Source organism: Aulonocara sp. 'chitande type north' Nkhata Bay, linkage group LG13, assembly GCF_057382095.1.
Source record: "Aulonocara sp. 'chitande type north' Nkhata Bay isolate Kocher_YH1m ecotype deep benthic linkage group LG13, A_spYH_male_GT1.1, whole genome shotgun sequence".
Taxonomy (NCBI): Eukaryota; Metazoa; Chordata; class Actinopteri; order Cichliformes; family Cichlidae; genus Aulonocara; species Aulonocara sp. 'chitande type north' Nkhata Bay.
Window position 1 is genome coordinate 16,588,888 of NC_141356.1, and position 16,108 is coordinate 16,604,995.

Consider the following 16,108-nt stretch of genomic DNA (forward strand, 5'->3'; position numbering starts at 1 on the left):
ATTAGTCATTATTAATCTCTGGCTCTTTTTCACACTGTGTCTTTTGTCCTGTCTCCATCACACCTAACTGGTTACAGCAAATGCAAAAGTTAAGTGGGAGTTTTTCCTTCCCATTGTCACCAGTGTTTGCTTAAAGGAGGACTCAGAAGGGGAATTTGATTGTGGGGTTTTCTCTGTATTACTGTTAAAGTCTTTACCTTACAATAAAAAGTGCCTTGATGCGACTGTGGTGGTTCTAAATATATAAACTGAAAAAAATGAAACAACCTGAAACAAACAATAAATTATGACAGAAAACAATCAATGTATTTTTGATTGCAAAATATTCCACAAAAACAGAAACAAAAACAACACATCCTTGCACATGCATTTCTTTAACCGTGTTTTATTGTTTGATCAAGAGCAACTAGAAACCATGTTGACTTGCCTGCATTGTAAAACTAACTCAAAAACAGTGTAGATGTAACTGCTCCTCGTCTCCCTTTTTGCTGTGAGTTTTAAACACTTTGTCACACACTGAGAACACCTTTGTTACTGAGCAGAAGCTCTGGGCCACCCAGCTGTTGAGACAAGCAGATGTTGCAGCCGCTGGGGTCAGTGATAGGGGTCTCTCTCTCCTTCACCATCTCAATGGACAGCTGTATTTGCTTCTTCATTGGCTTGGAAGAAGGACTTCTTTGGGACCTGCAGGAGTCAAGAGAGGAGTCGGATTGGTGCATATCAAGCTCCAGGTCTGAGCTTTGATCACTTTGGCTCTCATTAGCTTCTCTTTCCATTTTGTAGAAGATTTGAGTGTAGGGATCATGGCTTGTAGTCATGGTGCCCTCTCTGTGTCTGGTGCCATAAATAGATGTGGGCATTGGCTTTGCCTTGAAGTTATGTCGCTCAATTCTCTCACCAAACTTTCCAAGCTCTGCCACAATCCTGGCCTCCTTCTTCCTCCTTTCTCTCTCCAAAAACTGAAAAGGCTGTGGTGAGAGTGCAGTAGAGGTCTGGGTGCTTGTAGCATCCATGTTCCTGTTATTGTTGGTGTTGCTTCTGCTTTGGTTTGACCGTTGACTATTGCGACGGCTGATAATTTCATAGAGAGGCAGGTGTATGTGTGCCGGAGCAGGTGACGCCCGGAACTTTTTCTGGCATTCTCGGAGCTCTTCCAACTCCTGCCTCAGCAGCGTGTTCTCCAGCTCAATCTCTGAACGTGTGCGCACTTTGTGCTTCTTCCTCTCCTCTTCTCTTAGCATCATCTGGAAAGGTTTGGGAACAGTGACTTTGGAGTTGGGCAGAATTCTGGCACCAGCTTGATCGGACACTCTTGCCTGCGGTTTCGGACAGGAGGTATTGGGCTGGAAGCGAAACCGGTTCTGGCTCGTCATCCTCTCTGGGCTCAGCAGCACGTCTCTGAGGGAAAATACAGGAGAATAAAATGTGATAGTGAGATCTGTTCATCAGTAATATGTTGATTTAACCACTGAACTTGTGTAGATGTTGCATGGTGAGGATATAAGTGAGAACACAAATATCTGAGATCACTCAGATCAGATCAGATAGCACAAACTATCTCTAATGCTTAAGCCCATATGTAAATTTATTATGATTATGACTATTTTAAATTTCCTTGTGCTTTTTTATTGTTTGTGGGTTTTTCTTTCCCTCTTTATTCTTTTATTTGTATGAATATTTTTTAATTAGTGTATAGCATCAACTCAATTAAACCTCTGTGATTTGGTCACATAAGCAGCAGGTTTTATGTGATTTGGCTTTAATGAAATTAACAACAGTATCATGGTCTCCGAGTCATTGACCCAGGGTTTTGACTTTTATGTATTCACGGTGTATTCTTTTGGATTTGTGATGGTAATTGTGGTCAAGCCTGTCTATTTTGTGTCCTGTGTATTGTATTATTGGCGCTTCTGCATTTGTCATCTTGCCTTCCAGTTTTTGGTTTCTCTTCAGATGATAATTCCTTTCTGTGTCCGGTCCATCCAAGTCTTGTCTCTGTTTTGTCTTCTGTCTGTGTGTAGCTTGAGTATCTTTGTCTGGGTCTCAGTGTCAATCATGCCTCCATTTTTATCTCCTGTCCCTGTCAGTTCTCATGTCTTGGTCTGTCTCTCTTTGTTTCTTTACCTTTCTGTCTCAAAGTCAAGCCTGTGATTCAGTTCCAGTGTTCTGTTACTTCCTCTTCTATTTTGGTAGCTTAAGGGAAAACTGTTTTGCTTTCCTTGTCTCATTTGTCTGTGATTAGTATCAGCTGTATTCCCACTGGTGGCCAGTTCCCTCATCTCTCTCAAACTGTATGTGCTGTGTCCCATGGTCCCTCGTTAGAGCTTAGTCTGTGATTCCCTGGTAGTGATGGTGAGATGAAGCCCTGTGAATGTGTCGAATATTTCCACCGCATTCAACAGCTCATTTGGAACAGCCCAGTCATTCCCCACAGTGAAGAAATCGTTGTAGAGAGTGGTGAGGACTGCTGAGAAGATCATTGGGACATTTCTTCCATCTATCCAGGATGTCGTGCACAGACGCTGTCTCAGCAGAACCTGTAACATCATCAAAGACTCCGTCCGCGCCCATCACCCCATCCTTGCTCCCCTCTGGCAAGAGGTATATTGCAGCATCAGGTCTAGGACAGTCAGATTCTGCAACAGGTTCACTCCCAATGCCATCAGACTCTGGAACTCATAGCTACTCCTCTATGCTGTACCCCTACCCTCCAACCCCCAAACATATATGCACAATGTGACTGTATATTTAGGGCAGTTTTTCCTAATATTCTTTACAGGTTTTCTCCCGTTTTCTAATAATGAATATAGACAAATTCCTCCTGTATTCACATACGTGTACAAATCTGAGATTATTTTCATACCTTTGGATTTATTTATCATTTATATTGTACAGTCAGATGGCGAGTACATGCACTGAAATTTCATGCTGATCTGCACTAACAGGTGTATATTCTGAACAACAATAAAGCAGCTATACTATTCTAGGCTTCATGAGGGTGGCCTGAGGGCATGATGTCCTCTTTTGGGCCCTGTGCTCACTGCTCAGCACAGTCGAGCCCAACAATGCCCAGCCTAATGTGACAAGAGTATACAGGCAGTTCCTAGGGGATGAAGGAACTAATAGCATTGACTGGCCCTAAAGCTAAGAATTACACATGATGCTCAGAGTTTCCCTGTATCTTTTTCCACTCTCTTCCAGTATCCAATGAAGACTCAGCAGTGCTGTGAATTAATACTTCATTACCAACCTCTCAAAAATTTGCTCCTGGCTGGGAGTCCAGTCCAGCTCCCCAATGCTGTCCTCTCCACAGAGCTCCGACTGGTCCGAGCCACTTGATGACTCCTGGAAGTCCAGCTCCTCCTGGGAGTTGATCCTCTGGAGTCTCCTGGCAGGGCCACTAGGTCAGACATTAACATTCTCAGTCAAATTAACAATGAATGTATATGCCAAACACTTGTAAACTGTCAGTGAAGATTTCAGAAGAATGAGAAGTAAAGTGGTGGGTCAGTGGCAGCATTTGGGAAGAGAAATAACGGTGATGGGGTGTAAGAAACAAAAGCAAACAGGTTACAGGTGAGCAAATGCAAGGACAGGAAGGCAGTGTTTGGGCATGTGGTCCCACTTCTGAGAATTAAATAAATTCCAATTTTTCACATATTCTCTAAAAAATAAAGCTCTTACATTATTAAATATTTGTAGCACAACACAAAGCACAACTCCCAGTAAGAAAAACAAACAATTTCCTATCCATTAAACATCCTTTAAGAGAATTTTTTTTTTTCACTTTAAAGGTCACAGTTCAAAAATGTGTGACTTTTGACATTTAAAGTTTGGAAACAGAGTTCTTGCTACTGCGTCAAAATTCTGTTTGAATTTCCTTTCAAAAGGTTCCTGACTCAACAGGAAACAGGAAAAATGAGAAAACGGATTACGTGTGTGAGTTTCTGATTTAGTCCACTAAGCCTTAATTATTTGAATAATGTCTGTATCATCCTTCAGAGATATTATTATTGTTGTTGTTTTGTAATAAATGTTGCTTTTGAATAGTTATCGAATTCTTTTGGAAACAACATGTAAATGAGAGCACGCTAGGCACTCATCTTTGTTCTTACTGTAGTGGCCCAGGACCCACTACAGTTCGCTTACAAGAGGGATGTTGGGATGGAGGATGACATCCTACACAGAGCCCAATCACACCTGGACAAGGGAAAAGGCACGGTCAGGATCCTGTTTCTTGAATTTTCCAGTGCCTTCAATGCAATCCTGTCTGCTCCTGGAGAAACTAAACAGGATGCAGGTGGACCCCTGCCTGATTGCTTGGATCTCCGACTACCGTACGTCAGGCTGAAGGACATCACGTCTGATACTGTGGTCAGCAGCACAGGAGCACCACAGGGAACTGTGCTGTCCCTCAAATGTGCAATCCTATTTATCCATGTTGTATATTCTGTATTTATACATGTGTGTATATGGTGTATTTATGCTTATATCCTTACTCTCATTCCCCTTATTGTATCTGTAACATGCAACTTCTGTCGGTGCTGTGCTACTGGAAACTGAATTTTCCGGAGGAAACCATCCGAGGAATTGATAAAGTTTCATCTAATCTAATCTAATCTAATCTAATCTAATCTAATCTAATCTAATCTAATCTAATCTAATCTAATCTAATCTAATATAAGGCAGATTTGATTTAACACCTGATGGCTGTTGACTTTATAAAAAAAAAACTAAACCATACAATTATTTAAGCAATAGTTATTGGGGTCTTTATGTTTCCATTTCTCTATTATGTCAAGGTTTAAGTGTGAGTCATAGAGCGTATCCAACCTGAGGAGCTGCCTGGCCTCTTTGTTTCTTCCCAGACATGCGTTATCGCCCCCTCCATGCCTTTCCTTGCCTTGGCTGATGTACATCCTCTCCAACTCAGCCATGTTCCTCAGGTGATTGCTCTTCAGCTCCTCCAGCCTCCTGTAGTACTCCTGGTTGGAGAAGTAAACATGCTGCTCCCTCTGCAGACCAACGATTTCCAGTGACAGAGAGCTGCGAATGCCTCTCCCGTCTTTTCCTTCCTCACTGCACTCCGAGTCCAGGTCACATTCCTGACAGGTTAGAAGTTGCCAAGATTATGAAACATTGCGAATGAATTCAGTGCAATAGATTTACTTTGAGTGCTTTGAGTGATTGCACATTATTTTTTCAACCTTTTCTATATTGGCTTCTACCTGTGGCTGAACTGCAAAGATCTTGCATTCATGGGGTTAGAGTGTGCATAAAAAATTAACTTCATAAGGGTATTTCCATTTTTCATTTTTAGACACCTTATGTAGTTGTTATCAGAAACAATAGCAACTGTCTGTTGCACTCAGACTTCTTTCATCTAGCTGTGAAACCGCTGTAGTGTATTTTATACTAATGTTTTATGCTCTGCATGCAATGCCTCAAATAAAAGATTTTCAGTGCAACGTTGAGGAAGGATGTGGGAACTAGTCAGGGGATTTCCTTCTGTTCACATAAGTGCACAAGTGCTTCAAAGATCGAACAAATGTCAACCTGAAGGACAGGTGGAGAACAATGAAGAAGTCAAATATCGTCTGACTCACCAATGTCATTTTATCCCATCTCCATTTATTTATTTTTGTTTCTTAAGCAAGTTATTGATAATTTTAAAAATTTGTTTATAGATTTGGTAAATGTTCAGTGTCCACGGCTCAAAGATTGTAATTCATAATTCTATCTAACTTTGAATGTACATATACATACACATATTGAAAACAGATTTAAACAGACTTTATTATCTTTAAACCTTTAGCTTCCTTACCTCACTGATACAGTCCTCATCCTTGTCAAAATAATGATCTCTTTCCCCTCCGTACAGAGCCACTAATTCTTTGTTTCCCAGAGAGGGTGATCGGTACATAGCTGCCATCCTTTTCCTTATTTTATCCCAAAGTCACAGCCAGAAGCAAACCTTCTGCACGTCCTCTGTCACCTCACTCAGCACACTGACCTCCTAGGAAAATAGTTTTACTTCGAGTAGGAAGATTAACACATTGTTACCGCCTCGTTCTAACAGACGAACACAGACTGAGAGCCTTATCTTCTTACCATCAGGAGGAATCACGGCTTCATGGCCAGATGGTCCAGTGGCTTTTCACTTGAACACATGATTCATCGAAGTCCGATTGATGTGGACGCTCCCAATCTGATTTACAGATTAGCTTTCTTAAATACAGCACAAGTGCTCCATCTGTTGTAGTGTGCAACAAGTCTGCAGGAGCAGACTTGTTGAATTGTTGATGATCAGCTGTATATATATATATATATTATTATTATATTATTATATATATTTACTGGTGACTGGGGTTGGGATGTACCTACAGTGTCACACAGTAAATACTGTTGTCATAATTACAAAAGCATTGTTTTATTTTTGGAGTAGATATATTTCTTTCTATTTTCTCCACTAATCTATAAATCAGCTTTGTTTGTTGCCTGTTTATCGCATTTACGTCACAACTTTGGTAAAAACGTTGCTCTTGTTTGTCAGAAGCACTTTCTTTTCCCAAACTAGTGGCTGTGGAGTAAAATGAGCATAAAGTTTAGAGAGAAGCTTAGACAAATATGTGATCCTAAAATTCATATTGCACCATAACAATGAATATTATTTTTAATATTTTAAATACAGAATAGGTTTGATGCTCTTTGTGAATGTACACAGCTGATTTCAACAACATGCAAGCAGATGTTTCATGAGTTGTCCTGGCTGATTATCGTCCGTGACAGGATACTGCCTAGAGTCTAGGCAGTATCCTGTCTAGGCAGTCTAGGCCCTAGACTGTCTTTATACTACAGATTATACAGTTGGTCTGAAGGTGGAATTCAGTGAATGAATCTGGCTGTCATTATCTGGCTAAATAAACATTTGATTTTATCTATCTCAGTAGCATTCTACTCAAAATTAGTGCTTCGTGTTTATTGAGGACAAAGAATCGGGTTTTTTTGAGTGTGTCAGGTGGATCAACTTACCCCTCACATGAGGCATGAAGGCTAAGGTTGAGTATCATATTTCTTTAGCTACAGTTCATCTCACGTTAAATATAAAGCATCTCACCCCTACAGGAAAAACCAGTTCCTTGCTGTTAACTGTTGCTTATCTACAGTGCAGCAAAGCATAGACTATTATTCAGAGATACAAAAGTTAACACAGCTTGAAATGTGACTAATACTCCATAATGATTCAAAGGGTGTAAACTATGAACTCCTTTATTATCCTGTGGCAGCTTGTGGATGAGACCATGGAGAGGTCTAGCACAGAAAATGTGGAATTAATCTTGGTTAGTGAATCTGAGAAAAATTATTTTCACCTCAAATACCACATACAGAAACTCAGAGTCTAATATCTACTGGTTTGGGACAAGTAAGGTGAAGGTTGACTTTGATTCGGTTCAGACTTTCAGGATTTGACAGGTGAAGCTGGAGGGGAAGGACACCTACCGCAGCCAACTGTGGTAATCCGTTTACTCAGGTTTCTCAGTGCTGTCGTTACAGGACTTCACCTCGTGCTACAAAAACTCTCCCCATCTGTCGCCTGTCTCTTTCCATTTCTTCCTCTGTTTGTTTACCTAAGAACCACAGACGGAGCAGAGATGTGATGAAAACCACATGATGATAGTCATGTCGTGAAAGTCTATATTTAATAGACAGTTTAGGGCAATTGTTTCCAACCTGTTTTTTTTCTTATCATGTCTTAAAATCAGCAAACTCTCCTTCCTCGCCCTACACACACTCTCTTTAGAGAAACAGTTTCCAGTGTTTTAACAAAGAAAAACATAATTTCTTTCTTTCCACAACATTTGTTGCCTTTGACTTTCAGTGCAGTTTTTGTGTAATCTGGCATACAAATCAACTCCATATGCCACATCACATGAGGCTTTCTTTTGATTCTCTATCTTAAGAACACCCACTTCTTCTTTTGCCAACTAAAGAAATGTGAACAAATTGTGGGTGTTTTTTGCAACAGGCTGCTTGTAACAAAGTGCATGAAGACTCAATTTAGATCTGGTTTTTTGCTAAGCTGAGTTTAAAGTAAAACTTTGGGGTTATGAGTTTGGCAATTAGTTTTTGTGTTTTTTAAACGAATCTCTCATTTTGTCATGGAAAATATTAGATTCACTATTTGGTGGGAATTATTAGGAAACTGGGCACTATGATGTTGCATTTCTTGCATTTCACTGGCCACTTAATTAAGTGTTAACCTTGGTAGTACCAAGTTGGATCCTTTTACATTTAGAACTTCCTCAATTCTTCATGGCATAGATTTCTTCATGGCATAGATTTAAGAAGGTGCTGGAAGCAGTCATCTGAGATTTTGGTCCATAATGACATCACACAGTTCCTGCAGACCTATCAGCTGCACATCCATCCTAAATGTGCTCTATGTTGGAGTGAGATCCAGTGACTATAGCAGCTATTTGGATCCCTCACTGAAGTGCTTCGTAAGGATTTTACATTTTTCAGCTCCTGTTGCTGTTGGGACATGATAGCGTCATGTGCTAATGGGTGAGCACAGAGTATCAAATGTAATATAAGAAAATATCTCTTCATTTGAACAGCAGATTACTAAAGTACTTACTGAAGATTACTAAAGGTGAACAAATTTACTACTCTCTCTCACTCGTTTTTCTGAACAACAGCATTCACAGCTTCAAGCTAAGCTACCAGAAAGTGAAGAGTTTGTGGAAATGCACAAAGCTCCAGATTCTTAGTCATCTATCTTACTCCCTCCATCGTGACTCAATATCAGTCATCCAAGACAGCTCTTCAATAATATGGTGGGATAAAACATAGGTGCCAGCCAAATTACAAAGGTCCTATCTGCTCATAATTTCTTAGATAACTTTCCAGAAGCACTTTACCAAAAAATATTTTTTTAAATTATTATCATTATTTTTTAAACCCTGCGTTTGTTTGTTTAAAATCACTATCCTTTCAGCCTGTTCATGGCCAAAAGTGTCCACCAACAGATTAGGTCTGTAATTTTTATTGTTTTGAAGTTTTCTTTCTATTTTTTCTGTATGATGTTTTTAACTAACATCAGTTCTTTTCTTAAATGTAAAATAGTCATAAATTTTTTATATTTTTAAGCATTAAAACACCAGTTTGTTTGTACAATGTACTTGTTGGAAGACAACAAGAAGACAACAAGAATAGAAGATTCCCACTCCTGTGAAGTGGTTTCCACAGGGCAAAGGCATTTAAACGGTTTCAATTGGCCAAAAGTGGCCAAGAGGAACAACTGGATGTATAGAGTATATTACTGATATATTTAAGGAGCTGAGGTTAAAAAATTTAAAAATCTGAAAACAAATTGAGACCCTTGGGAAGTTTCATTCCATATGCATTAACACAGCAAAAATGATCAAAGAAAAGAAAGTGAAGTGACCACAAATGGCCAGCATAGAGAGTTATTAAATGTCAAATGATTATTCTGGTCATGTACTGTTGGCTCTTTCTGCTGCTTTTGACACCATTGATCATGGTATCTTGGGTGGGCATCGCTGGATCAGCTTTGGATTGTTTGGGTCTGGATCTGAGAGTTTGGTTCCCACGCTAATTGAGCATCTTCATCTTCAGTTCTCCCAAATGTGAAAAATCAGGCTGTAACTTTTGAGCAGGCATTCAGTTTTGATAAGCAGTCTTTTTTTTTAATCATCTGTGGAACTTTTCCCATCTTAAATATATACTGCCTCTGATAAGTACACATGCTTTTATTTCATCACACACTGAATATTGTATTTCATTATTCCGTTGCCCCCAAAAGGTTGATTCTGTTCATCTGGACGCAGCATTTTCAGTGGGAGATACGTTTCGTCACTCATCCAACTGCCTGTTTCCCCACCCTTATAAAGGTTTATAAGGTTGAGGGAACCTGCAGCCAGCTCGTGCAATCAGACTTGTGATCTGAATGTGCTGTTGCACCTGCTTTTCCAGGATTACCTCTAAAATCTAGTCTCCTCTTTATCAGAGTTTATGTCATGGCCCAGAGTCTAGTGGCTCCGTGTTTTGTTTTGGGTTTTTTATTATTAATATGCTTCATTTTAGTTAGTTAATGGTTATATACAGTGATTTGTAGTTCTTAGGTTTTGTTCCTGTGCCTCCCATGTTTAGTGTGTCATGTCTCCAGTGTAGGTTTCATTCTGTCTTCATGTTTATTCATCTGTTTCTGCTCCCTCTGTTCCTCATATCAGTGTCAAGTCTGTATCTTTGTGAATGACTCTTGGTTCCTGTTTTACTTCGACAGTCTGTTTTACTTTACTGTTTTGAGTTTTGCTTCCCCTTTGTTTCGTCATGTCATATTAGGTTCAGCTGTGTCTCCCTCCTGTTGCGTATTCCCTTGTTACCCTCTGTGTATATGTTGTGTGTGTTTTTCTTTGTTCCTCACGTGTTTCCAGGTTCCTAGTTTAAGTAGTCTGTAATTTTTAATTTATCCCAGTTTAGGTTTTTGTTAGTTATCTCAGTCACCCTTGCCTTTTGTTTTGTAGTATTTTGTGCAGCCAAGAATAAAGGCTCGCTTTTTGTTAAACTTTTACCTCCATCTCTCAGTTGTCTGCATTTGGGCCCACCTCATTCTTTCCATGCGTTGTGCATATTGTGACAGTTTATCTGTTCATTTCTTCATATAAATTTGTGTTATTTCAGTTATTATATTACAAATGGTGAGTATATGTATATAGAAATGCACAGTGTATTTCCAAAGCCTGTAAGAAATCAAACATACAGCACCTGAAACACAAAATTTCAAAAATGCAAAGGTACATAAGTCAACAATCTTCTTGTTGTGTGTGTGTGTGTGTGTGTGTGTGTGTGTGTGTGTGTGTGTGTGTGTGTGTGTGTGTGTGTGTGTGTGTGTGTGTGTCAGTGAGAGAGAGATAGAAAAATGTACTTGAAATCGAGGGTGGGTAGCTGCAATAACGCTCCCCAGGATGGATCCAGGAGAACTGGGCCATGTTGTTTATTCCAAATTCTGATCCTACCATCTAGATATTGTGGCAGAAATAAAGACTCATCCGGTAACAATTTTCCAATATTCTGTTTTCCAATTTTGGTGAGACTGTGCGAACTGCAGCCTCAGTTTCCTGTTTGTAGCTGACAGGAGTGGCAGCTGGTGTGGTCTGTTGCTGTAGATATTCTGCTTCAAGGATTGTACATTCAGAGATGCATTTCAGCATTCATTGGTCATAACAAGTGGTTATTTGCATTACTGTTGCCTTCCTATCGAAACAATGTAGCCAACAATCTGACCTCTGACATCTACAAGCCATTTTCTGCTGCTCACTGGGTATGTTCTGAACTCTGCCTCCTGACATCTGACCCACGTTAAAACATGGACTGAACATACACACACCCACAACCACCTACACACACACCCACAATGGACAACTGTACCCTCAAACACACAATAATAACATGGACTGAACCACCACTCACAACCACTAGCACTTTATATAGCCTCTGTAGAATTATCCACATATCTCACTTATCTTAACTGCACTACTGTATTACTGCTCTGTAATAACCATTCTGTACATACGATAATTTTTAACCCTACAACTGTTTACAACTTGCACAGTTCCCATTTCTGTATAGCTGTATATCTCAGATTTCTGTAAAGTTATTTATTTCATATTCTGTATAGTTTTTCATATTTACATCCTGTTCATATCCTGTACATAGCTTGTACTCACTACAGCCTGTACATACTTATAGTTATAGAATATTCACAACATACTTCATACCGTGTACATTATAACATACCATAATAGACCCATTTCTGTAATATACTCACATATCTATATTATTGCTAATATTTATTGTAATATATCTATATCACTAAAGCACTTCTGGATGGATGCAAACTGCATTTCGTTGCCCTGTACCTGTGCATGTGCAATGACAATAAAGTTGAATTCTATTCTATTCTATTTTTCAGATTATTCTCACTGCTTCAAAGTCTCTTAAATCACCTTTCCTCACCATTAGGGGGAGTTTCCGCCATGTGTCTCATTAGAAATGAGTTGAACGAACGTACCTAACAAAGTGGACTGAGTGTAAATATTTTAGAAGCAAAGGAAACTTTACATCACAAGTGCCAAACTCCAGGCCTCGAGGGCCGGTGTCCGGCAAGTTTTAGATATCACCCTGGGTCAACACACCTGAATCAAGTGATTAGTTCATTACCAGCCTCTGGAGAACTTCAAGACATGTTGAGGAGGTAATTTGGCCTTTTAAATCAGCTGTGATGGATCAAGGACACATCTAAAACCTGCAGGACACCGGCCCTCGAGGCCTGGAATTCAACACCTGTGCCTTACATCAAAGTCTGTGAGAGACAAAGACAAAGAAGCTGCACTGATGTCATTTGTCCACGAGGTGGCGGTGTTGCACTTTTTACTTTTGTTTCCATAGTCGTACACGTGACATGAAATGACGTTTTATAACTGAGCCGTTTTTACTAAAACAAAAACATGTTTTTGAACTGAAATACAGAACATATTTGTGGTGATTTGGTATTTTTACTGCCACTTTTCCATTTTCTTTTTTTCTTTTTTTTCCATTATTTTTATTATTATTTTACCCTCACATTGTGCTTACTAGTCTTACATTTTGTTTTTTGTTCCCTCGCGGAGTTCTTGGAAAAGTTTGCCCTCAAAGGTGTACCACGAGTTTTCCTGTGAATGCTCTCAAGGTACAAACTGTCCTTTGTGTGAGAGAGGAAGGTGAGTCAAGACTGTTTATTTGTGTACCAGATTTTGGCATGACAAACACTGACCGGTGTGCTGCACAACGTCAGACACAAGTTACAGCATTAAAAAAGAAAAAGAATAAAGAGCGCTGAAGATTAATAGGTGTGATTAATATCATCCAGGAAAGATGGGCTTTAAATTGGAGATAACCTGAAATCTCCAATGAGATGCCAGCACCAAAAGCTGCTGCTCACCTGACCTAAGCAGATGTGTAAAAGCAAAGTTAGTCCATTAAAGCATTCAGAACTAACAAAAAACCATATTACGCCTTATTACTTAAATAAGTTTCTGTTTTTCCTGTAACAAAGTTGTGAAAATTCACAGATTTCTCACATAATGGAGCATTTTTGTACGCCTGCTGTAGATGTGTGTATATGTATGTGTGTGTCTGATTTTTCCAGTGCTGGCATGGGATGAATAGTGGCAGTGTTCACTCAGAGTGGGGCTGAGTAAACAGTCATCACAAGCTTGGCTCTCTCCTCCGTCACACAGAGCAGAGTGGCTGTGCCACAATCCTACTCTGCATGGTTTACTGAAACACCTGACATCAGGCAGTTCTCCCAGGATTACATTTTGTAGCACTTCTGAAATGATGCAAAGGTTTAACCACATTATGACTTCTTTGAAAAAAGATTCTTTGTCATAATTTCACAAATTTGTCTGCAAGAACACACTAAAGAATAAACTTTAGTAAAATGAATATAGCTAGTGTAAGGTTTTAGCAAATGTTGGATTATTTTTTTGTCAACACCAGCATTTTTTTTAATCTTATAACCCTCCACCCCCATTTGTACCCATGTTTTTACACAGTTAACGCTTTCTTTTCTTTGTGACTGAACTCATAAAGAAGAGAAGACATAAGAGAGGTGAGTTAAGTGACTTTGATCAAAACATGACTGTTGGTGTCAGGTGGGCTGGTCTGGGTGGTCTGTTTATTACAACCAAAATATGTAGAAGAGCATCTCTGAATTCTCAACACTTCAAATCTTGAAGCAGAATATCACTCGAAGTGCTGTTCTTGACAACTAAGAACAGGAAACTGAGGCTACAGTTCACCAAAACTGGACAATAGAATATTGGTAAAACATCCCTGCATCTAGCAGCCAGCAAATCTGCAGCAGCTGCATGATGCTATCGTGTCAATATGGATCAAAAAAGACGTCCAAACTGCTACTAGCAAAGTGTATCTAATAAAGTGCACATGTCCAAACCATCGCAGCCTCGACCCTTGCTCAAGTTGAGCTATCCCTCTGATGTACTCATTTTTGACCTTGTTCATCCTGGTCACTCTCACTCTCGATTAATATATGGACATCTTGAGCTCGGCCTCCTGCCGTTTTATCAGTGCCACTGGCTCTGAAGCCATTCATCACTACCTCTTACAAAGTTTCACTTTCACTTCTGGTGCAGTCTGTAGTCTGTCACAAGTTAAGCATTTGATAAACAAAACTCTGGTAAACATAAATGCATTAAAAAATCATTCTAATGCTTGTCATTTTCTTCTGGATCTGAATAAACCTCTTAGCTGTTCAAAATTCCTCTGTGCAGGAAAAAGTAAACCTTGTATGTGTGGGTTTACCAGTCTTTTTCAACGTTTTCTGAATTATCTAGATGTTCTTTTCATTTTCCTTTTTCAAACAGCTGCCATAGTTACAGCACCTATCATGCCTCTGACGATACTGAAGCTTAAAAATAAGGCCCTACTTGTTTGTTTTATAAATCTTGAGTCCCAAATACAGAAAAAATTATGATCACACTAGCCATTTTCATTCAAAAATACTTTCTGAACCATTTCCAAATCCAAAACAAGGCCTCTTGGGAGTTTCCCTTTTCTTTTTTTCTGTGCACACATTTACGGTAAAGACCACCAGCCAAAGCTTTCATAGAGAAGCAGCACAACCGCAACCTATCTCAATGAGGTTTGTGTTTCCAAAGAAATCCACGCCCTTGCCTGAAATATGTCCCCCAACCCCCCACAGCTGGAGCAAAAATTTACATGTGATTACAGAGGTGCAAACACTCACTCATGATGCCAGTACACCGTAAATCCTCATGAGTACAGACAGAGCAATTTAAGTCCTCTACGGGAACAAACACTGACGTGGAGCGACACTCAGGACTGGAGTGTTTCTCTTGTCTGCTATGCTAACCTCCCACTTCCCTCTCCCCTGCAGCACTTTACGGCTTGTTTGTGTTTGAGAGGAACACTCCACCCTCTCAACAACAAGCCCTGCTCATTAACTTCCTGAAACAACTCACTGTGCTGTGAAGCCCATGCATGCAGTGGGAGCCTGATTGCAGTCTAAATGGGAGATTCAGAAATAAATGGCTACAATGTTTAAAATAAGGTGAAAAGTCACAAAGTCTTTTTTCCTCTTGAAATCTTATGTGAACAAACAAGGGATGTATAATATTTTTTCAAGTTGAGATTTTAAAAAATAGATAAAAATTCCTTTTCCCATGTGGTACGCAGTAGTGTGTGGGTGTAATGTTTGAAGTTCTACATAATTTTGGCTGCTTATTATACAACTATGTAGCATAATTGATGCCTATCTATCCATAACCACTTGTGTGGCTATAGTCTATCATAGCTAACATTTGGCTGGAGGTGAGGTATAGTGTCGTTACATATTATGCAAATGAGACACTTGAAGAACCAGAAAACCAGCTGGGAAGAACTTTTGAGTATACAGATGCTCTGTTGGGAGTTATGGGCTAGGGTTAGGGTTAGCAATATAATGAGCAACAAGACAATACAAAATATCAGAGAGAAGGTCTGACCTCTTCAAGGCTTTATCCCTCTGGCTTTCAGGGTCCTGAAATATTAATTCCAAATTTCCTCACAAATCTTGTAAAAACTGCACGACAGATCTCAAACAACAACCATAGCAAACTATGACTGGTTAATCCACATGTTTTAGCGAAGCTTTTCTGGCAGTTGTCTCAAAACTGCGGGACTAGTTCAGCACTAAAAATACAGACTCTTTTTTCTTTTGTCAGTGTGATTAAATATGCAAATCTGCCTATTGTTCAAAGCTTCCACTATACAACAGCAGATACAAGACAGATTCATTAAGCTATGAGTCAGCCACCAAGAGGTACTTTATTTGTATTCATCTGGGATAAAACTTCTAAACACGGTACACCAAATACAGTAAGGAGTACAGAACACAATGACTGGGGATAAAAAATTTCTGGTATCTGTTTTCTTGTTGATTTTATTGATATTGACAGGCTCAGCTCAAAACTGGAGAAGCAAAAGAGAATGGATGACTGAGGGATGCTGGATCAAAAAAAGA

The 16,108-nt window shown here is 39.4% G+C and overlaps 1 protein-coding gene across 1 annotated transcript; it reads right to left on the reverse strand.

The window, feature by feature from the left end:
* Positions 1–53: 53 nt before the first annotated feature.
* Positions 54–14,965, reverse strand: LOC147315899 (protein FAM161A). The gene is made up of 5 exons (XM_086258875.1): positions 14,834–14,965; positions 5,825–7,628; positions 4,834–5,105; positions 3,251–3,400; positions 54–1,398 (listed from the first exon to the last, which is right to left on the reverse strand). The coding sequence occupies exons 2-5, from the start codon at positions 5,930–5,932 to the stop codon at positions 510–512; spliced, it is 1,419 nt and encodes a 472-aa protein (XP_086115001.1). The 5' UTR covers positions 5,933–7,628; positions 14,834–14,965; the 3' UTR covers positions 54–509.
* Positions 14,966–16,108: the final 1,143 nt, after the last annotated feature.

Coding starts and splice junctions, on each gene's coding strand:
- LOC147315899 (XM_086258875.1), bottom strand. CDS start 5,932: ATGGCAGCTATGTACCGATCACCCTCTCTGGGAAACAAAGAATTAGTG. Junction 5,106..5,824: donor ATGAGGACTGTATCAGTGAG/GTAAGGAAGCTA, acceptor CTAACCTGTCAG/GAATGTGACCTGGACTCGGA. Junction 1,399..3,250: donor CAGGAGCAAATTTTTGAGAG/GTTGGTAATGAA, acceptor ATTTTCCCTCAG/AGACGTGCTGCTGAGCCCAG.